The sequence below is a fragment of the Herpailurus yagouaroundi genome, unplaced genomic scaffold, assembly GCF_014898765.1.
Source record: "Herpailurus yagouaroundi ecotype Mexico unplaced genomic scaffold, PumYag 182, whole genome shotgun sequence".
Lineage (NCBI taxonomy): Eukaryota > Metazoa > Chordata > Mammalia > Carnivora > Felidae > Herpailurus > Herpailurus yagouaroundi.
The window spans coordinates 47,316,294-47,323,980 of record NW_024412413.1 but is presented as its reverse complement, the minus strand read 5'-3'; the positions used below and the strand labels follow the sequence as shown (position 1 = coordinate 47,323,980).

General features: G+C 46.6%; 1 protein-coding gene across 6 annotated transcripts in view; it reads right to left on the bottom strand.

Moving 5' to 3' along the window:
• PTPRB (protein tyrosine phosphatase receptor type B) overlaps nt 1–7,687 on the bottom strand; it is a 114,464-nt gene that overhangs the window by 8,122 nt on the left and 98,655 nt on the right. For all 6 annotated transcript variants that reach the window (XM_040491429.1, XM_040491428.1, XM_040491430.1 and 3 more), the window contains 7 exons: nt 7,538–7,619; nt 6,832–6,922; nt 6,070–6,146; nt 4,266–4,400; nt 2,887–3,009; nt 2,491–2,654; nt 597–732 (listed from right to left, as the gene is read on the bottom strand). In XM_040491429.1, coding sequence (XP_040347363.1) covers nt 597–732; nt 2,491–2,654; nt 2,887–3,009; nt 4,266–4,400; nt 6,070–6,146; nt 6,832–6,922; nt 7,538–7,619 — 808 coding nt within the window. The remainder of the gene's footprint in view (nt 1–596; nt 733–2,490; nt 2,655–2,886; nt 3,010–4,265; nt 4,401–6,069; nt 6,147–6,831; nt 6,923–7,537; nt 7,620–7,687) is intronic.

The window sequence follows — 7,687 nt, the reverse complement described above, 5'->3', positions numbered from 1 at the left end:
TAGCAAAGCCCTTTAGCCTCTGAATCTCATTCTAGCCTGGAAATGGGAAATGATACTTCTCTTGTCTGTTTTTTTGTGAAAATTTAATGAGATAACATGTTCAAAAATGCCCTACAAATGTCAAAGCACAGCACAAATGGAAGCATTTATCCTTTGTAATCAATGTGCATGCAGTCCTTTGGGGTCTTTAGAGGTGGGCTGGGGTGGGCTGGAGGAGAGAAGAGACTGTAGTCTGTTTCTTTTTTCTTAATGGAAGTTCTGGTACTCACTAGCCAGCCTATCTGGAAATAACCTTCAAGACTGGCCTGGCCTTTCCCCCAGGTACACCCACGTACAATGCATTGATTTAAAACAGTGCTTCCCACCCACCTACAGAAGATGGGCAACCGGTGCAGTAGAGAAAAGGACACACATCGGCCTCAAGGTCACTGAAATATGTTTACAATGACGAGTCTGCCAGAACACCTATATTCAGTTCTCTTTCTCTTCCTAATGAGTCACAGTCATTTATTTGCCCTTGTCAGATTAAAGCCTTGGACATTTTAGGGGAAAGAGGCAGGGAAGGTGATCTGTGTCCTTCAGCCTGTAACTCTTACCTCGGTCTGGACCATGTGAACCCTGTGAAGTCTTAGGTCGTGCACCGCTCCATAAATGTCCACAGAGTCTTTGGAGTCTAATTGCTGGAGGATTCTGTCCAATGCGATAAAGGTTCCAGTCCTACCCACACCGGCACTAGGAGAGAGAGTGAAGGAAGACTGAGCCTTTTTTCTTAAATTAGCCTTTCAGGACTGCATCCCCAGAGACTCTAGGCCCATCTTTCTTTTCCCTTCCAGGTTATGAGAGAATGTGGGAACCCTTCTTTCCCTCTGAGAAAAGTTCCAGCTTTTCATCTCTTTTTCCTTCCTTCCTCTACGTCCCCCGCCCCACCAGGGATAAGTGCTTCTCTACACTCAGTGTGCGTTTCCATGGATGTTTTATACTTTTCCGGCATACATGTAAAACCATGAACCATATACTCATTTTTTATGTTCCAAAAATTGACCAAAATGGTAACATGTTTTATGTATCCTTCTGCCAACTTTCTTTTTACTCCGTATTGTGTTCTGAGATTTATCCATGTTGTTACATGCAGATCCACTTTCTTTTTTTTTTAATTTGATTCTTATTTATTTAAGTTTCTACTTACTTATTATTTTTGAGAGAGAGAGAGAGAGAGAGAGAGAGAGAGAGAGAGAGAACCAGCAGGAGAGGAGCAGAGCGAGAGGGAGACAGAGGATCTGAAGCAGGCTCTGCACTGACAGCAGAGAACCGGACTCAGGGCTCTAACTCACAAACTGTGAGATCATGATCTGAGCTGAAATCAAGAGTCGGACTCTTGACTGACTGAGCCACCTAGGCACCCCAAGATCCACTTTCTTTTAACTACTCCACAGCGTTCATAAACCACTGCCAGTCTAACCCCTGCTAATCTATTCCCTACTGACAGGCAATGAGATCATTTTTAGTTATTCTCCTTTAAACATTGTGTTGCAGTGAGCCTCCTTGTGCACATGCATGGGGACTTCTCTAGGGTTGATATCTAGAAGCAGAACTGATGGGTCATTGGGAAGCTAGAATCCCTAGCTTCAGTAGGGATTGCTGAATTGCTTCCCAAAGTGACTGTGTAACTGGAGGTTTCTGATGCACAGATTTGTAAGATAAAGAATAACAGTTCTCAAGTGGTCCCGGCAGAAATGCCAGCCATTCTTCAGAAAGCAGGAAGCTCCTGAGTGTTTCACATTCCCATTAAAAGCATCAGGGTTCCAATGACATATAAAAGCCAGGCTCCTAGGGTGCTGGGCTAACTGCGAGGAAACAAGGGCATCTGACATTTCTCTTACTGTAGCAATTCCCTGCTCTTTATTTCTTAGTGCCATTCGGTCAGGGCTATCAAAGCGTTGCTGCAAACGTTAATTAGCTAAGCATCAGGCTCCCCAGAGACAAAGAGTGAGGCATTGCTTGTTAGGCTGGTTATATGGGTATGCAGTCCAAAGCAAAGAGAAGTCAAGACAGAACAGAGATTTAAGAGCAAAACTGGGTGCTCCAGATGGCAAGTGCTACTTGACCTGCAGGGAGGTCTGGAGCAGGGATCTGGAAGGGTGCTCAGGGTTTATACAAGCGGAGCAGAGAGATTTGGCCATTCCAAAGAGGAAGGATGGCAAGAGGCGAGAATAGGCAGGTTTGTGGAGAGCGTGGGAGGGAGGTTTCCAGGAATTTGGGTTGGGAAGTGAGACGGACCCACTTATGGCGGGCCTGGAAGTCACATAGGGACTTTGCATTTTGTACAGCAGCAAAAAGAGCAAGAGGGAGAGAGAAAGGGATGGAGAGTGAGGGTGAGAGACAGGTGGAAGGTGAAGAAAGGGAGAAAGAAGACAGGAGAGAGCACAATAATGTGCTCTCAGCCTGCGCAGGCCGGTTGGCCCAGACGGACGCTCCACTCCCCGTCGGTACCTGCAGTGCACCACGGTGGGCCCGGCACCAGGGCTTCTGCTGATGTAATCCCTGACGGTTCTCACGAACTGGATCAGGGACTGGGTGGTTTCTGGGACCCCGTGGTCTGGCCACACTGTGTAGTGAAAGTGGCGGATGAGTCTGTGTGCATCGAGCTGTTCCTCCTGGAAGGCAGAGAGGATGATAAGAGGAAGGACACCCCCCACCACCACCAAAAAAAAAAAAAAAAAAAAAAGAGGAAGGACCCAAGGCAAACATACAAGTCTGACATCTGATGCCACTCAGCAACTCCCATGAGCTGAAACTATGGGGGAGGAAGCGGCAAAAAGGGGATTCATGGGTGTCCTGTGTCTTTCCAATAGGGGCTGTTAGGTTAAGTCAAACAGACAAACATACGCTGCATATCCTAAACTCCCGGATGGTCCACTCAGGCAGCACAGACTCTGAGAGCATCTGCAGGATGAGGTCCCCATAGTAGAGGGAATCCTGGTCTGCTGGCCAGTAATGGTCACACTTTACCTAGAGGAAGACAGAGATATGTGAGTCTGGAAACGTGACTCCTCTATGAACCTGGATGTTTCCTCCTCAAAACATCTTCCTGAGCTGGAATCTAGGGTCAGCTGCTAGAGCGTCTGACCATCTGCTCTACATCAGTGTGCTCAGGGCCAGTGCTCAAACCAGGCTGCAGTTGCGAAGGAAGGAGAGACTTGGAGGGAGCTCTCCTTGGAGACTATCCAAGGAGCGAAGCCCCGACTTTGGGTTCACGTACCTTTCAGGCACACTGTTCCAAGGCTTGAGCTTTCTGTTGATTTCCTTTGCATTTCAATTCCACTGGCCCATAACCCACATATTACAATAGTTCTTTCTCAAGAAAGTTCTAGGTGGGCAGAGGGAGCCAATGTCTTCTTGGCCCTGTTTTGTTTCTATTTTGATATCACTGTCCTCACCCAGACCAAATGCCATGTGCCAAGTGATATTTGAAAATTTGGAACATTTCGCTAAGCTTCAATTTACATGTAGGAAGACAGGAGGGAGAATTATGAACCCATATTTATTGATCACAGATACTGGGTATTTTATATGCAATCTCTTTTTTCATCCTCAAAATAACCACATAAAATAGAGGCTTATAAATGCATTACAAGATTTGCTTAATTTGTCCAGGTAACTATTTTATTTTATTTTTAAAGCTTATTTATTTTTTATGGGGGGGAGGTAGGGGCAGAGGGAGAGAGAGAGAGAGAGAGAGAGAGAGAGAGAGAGAGAGAGATTTTCAAGCAGGCTCCACACTGTCAGCTCAGAACCTAATACACGGCTCCAACCCACAAACTGTGAGATCATGACCCGAGCCAAAACCAAGAGTTGGACACTTAACGGACTGATCCACCCAGGTGCCCTAGATAACTATTTTACTTTGTGTCTGCAGCCTAAAGTTTACTTCCTCTTTCCTAAAAGTAGGGGCAGAGCCAGTGATTCTGGCAAGGTATACACTGAAGGGTGGAACAGACAAGGAGCCACCTAATATTTCTGTGTCATGGGCACTTCTGATGATCCCAGTCTTCAAATGGAAACACCTTTGCCTGAAACTTCAGACCCAGAATCAGAAGTGAGTATCACCCAGGTAAGCCTCTTGTAACTGAGTGGCTGAATTCACTAACAATGTTCTCACATGATCCCTCCTTTGCTTTTATGGAGTTTAACTCTCGGAGGTGGGGTAGAATTCCATCCTGGGGGCGGTAAGTGAAGTTCGGAAGTCAGGGAGACTGTTTACTCACCCTGCCCTTCTCCACACACTGGGTCACCATGACGATGTTGTGAACATTCTGTTCCCACGCCATTTTCCAGAAGTCATCCTTCGTGCCAGGAAGAGGTCCCTGAGTAGCAATGTATTCTCTTCTGAAGTTGTTGCCCTGTGATGAATTTACAACATGGAGAGTCAGGAACAATGGGCCTCCTCAGGACTGTAAACAGAGGGTTATCTCTGCAGACTACATGATATATAGGTCTTTGCCAGATCCCTGACTTGAGAAAAAGATACTAACACAAGTGTCAAGGCTTGGGAACAGGAAGGACAAAGGCCGGAACACTGAACTATTGTTAGGAGCCTGCTTCCCATTTATTAGGCTGGGTCTATTCTAAGAGGCAATGGAGGACTCAGGCAATAATCTAGACAGTGTGTGTGTGTGTGTGTGTGTGTGTGTGTGTGTGTAGGAAGGGACTGTCTGAGGGACTGACTTGGATCAGGCTCTTCCCCTATTCAATGTAGGGGAGCTTTAGACATTTTGGATAGTTGATACGAGCGCTGGTTGGAGACATCGTACAAGGGAAAGTTAGGGGAAGGGAAACCATTGTTTATCGAGCATCTACCATATACTGTGGGGCAGGACTTCCACAGATCTTACTTAATCTTCACCACAACTCTATGAGCTAGGATATTTTCGTCCACTTATTCTGCACTCCAGGAAGACAGAATTACTTGCAGCTCCTAGCTGAAGTTCCTTCTCTCCTTGCCTCTCCTCGGGGCCCCTGCACTGTGTCACCTCTGCCACCCCCACGCCCGCCCACCCAAACACTGCCTCTCGGCTGGCTAGTCCTTATTTAGCCTCCATGTTTCAGCATGTTGCCTGCTCTGCTGAGCCTTCCTTTATCTTCAGCTCTGCGGGCTGGTGGTCTCCTCCCAGAAGCTCCCCTGGCCACCCCTAGCTTCTTGCTCCCCAGAGACCAGCAGCCCGGTGATGACCTGGGGAGCTTGTGAGAAATGCAGAAACCCAGGTCCTACCCAGCCCTGCCTAATCAGAGTCTGCATTTTAACAAGACCCTACATGCTGTGGATGTATGTTGATGGTGGAGAAGACTTCTCTAGCCTGTTTCCCATGGCATCGCCTTGTCATTTCCTGATGTCCCGACTCTTCTCTCATGGTCAGGATTCCACCTGACCTTATCCCTGTACATAGCTCAGTGTCTGACTTATAGTTACTACTTAACTGCATAGTGTTTATTGAGTGAATGAATAATTATTTGAGGTAAATATTATTTTCCTCATTTTTTGGGAAAGAAAATGAGGCCCCAAGAGGTGACATAACTTGCCCGAGGTCACAGAGTCAGCAAGGGGCAGAGATGAAATTCAACTGTGAAACTATCTGACCTTAAAGTCTTTTCCACTGTAGTGTGCTGTGGGAAGTTGGCAAGATGCTAGTCAGAATTTGAGCCCAATAGTTTGACACAACTTTTGAGTTCTGTCTTTGGTTTTCAAAAATCCAAATAACATTGAGTCAGCTCCCCTAGCTGGGCAGCCTGAGCCATGGAGCTTCCTTAGGGAGCTCTAATCTTTGCTGAGAGCTGCAGAGAGAAGACTAGCCTTGACAATGCCTCCTGAGCTCATTATCATCTTGTGTGACTATAGCCATTGTGAAAAATGGGCCCTAGTGATGGAATTGCACCCCCTGTGTTTTATGGCAATCAGACCTATGTGCTTCCAGACCTGGGAACAGTGTGGGAGCATGTGGGAGGAAAGGTGTCTGCAATGTAGCCACCCATCAAAGCTTCATCCCGGGCACTATGGCTTAATGGTTCACTTACAGGGATGTAGCTGGCATTGATGTAGTCTGAGCACGGGTCATCATCTACATTGGACAGCTTCACTCGAGAGGCATCATCTGGAAGGAAGTTGATTGAGAGTCACTGGATCTTAGGATGATTTTTTCTACTGTTTGATGGAAGGCTTGGTATTTGATATGCATTAGCTCTGACCCCCAAAACACCCAGAGGGAGGTATTCTCATCTCCATTTGCAGATGAGGGTCAGACAGGGTGACTGATTTGCCAAGTTGCTCAGGCGGCCCATAAACACACAAAGAAGCCAAATGCTCTTTGAGGCCCCCTCTGCTCTTTCCTTCATAACACTATACCTTTCCCCGACGGAGTGGCCGGCTCCCTTTCACAGCCGGAATAAATACAATCCAGAACAACTATTTTCTACTGCCTCACCTGCTAGGGTCAGGATAATAAAAAATATATAATAACTCCTAACTTAGGACTTGAAGGAAACCCACACTGGCCTTTGCTGTTAACCCCATTACTGCTCCCAGGCTTCCAAGGAGGTGCAGTAGGACCACGTGGTGACCTGTCAACAGCATGAGAGGTGTCATAGCGGGTTGCAAGCTGGTTGTTACCCACTGAAGGGAAGTGCAATAACATACAAGTCATTCCTTTTTAAAGGCATTCAGAGCCTCAGATCTTCCATATTCAGCTCTACCATATTTCTTTAGCCCCATTTTATTCCTAGAAAAGAGAAGAAATGGCTAGAGGAAGACAGCTTGACACATTTCAACACAAAACTCACAGGGCAATATATTGTTGTATCGATTTTTCCCTCTGTTCTCCGGCAAGAGTGCAATGTCACATGATTGGTTTCGACCCACGTCTTTCAAGTCCTATTAGGTCAAAAAGAAGTTTGCAGGTGGAGAATATGAAATAAGAGAAGGCAAATCATACAGTCCTCAAGATACATAATGATCTAACAACATGTCCCAGTAGTTGCTGTTTACAGAATGGCTCTGATCCCCACAGCAGAGGAGCTGTTCTCACCTCCACTCTACAGATGAGGCTCAGACTGGATAACTAACCTGCCCCAGGCCACACACGTGGCAAAGCTGGGAACCGAATCCACAGCCTGGGCACTTTTCACCAAACCACATCGTCTCCCAGTCCAGCAAAATGCCAGGTTAAATAATAGACAGAATTAGGTTTACATCTGAGATTTGTTAATTCTTTCTTAACGTCTTGTCCAAGTAGCACTTTGCTTGCTGCGCTGTTCTGGAGATCAGACTGGCCTCTGGGACCCAGTGGTGCATCAGCAGGGAATGGATTCGGGCATAAAAGAGCGGTCAGCTGAGATCCTACGGGTCAGCTCCCGAGCCCTATCAGCCTGTGACTCCACGGGAGACTCCACGTGGAGGGGAGGAGGGAAGGGAAAGGGAAAGGAGGGAGGCTGGAAGGGAAATTCTAAGGACTGGGATTGCTAAAGCATCACGGAGCCCAAGTGGTACCTCGTATTCCTTGGATAGAAGGTAGTTGGAATCAGCTTGCAGCTTCATGAAGTGCCCTTCGAACTGATTTATTATTATTGGGCTATAGTTAAAAATAGAAAAAAGAAAAAGAAAATTACTGACGTAAAGGGAAACTGCCATACCCAATCT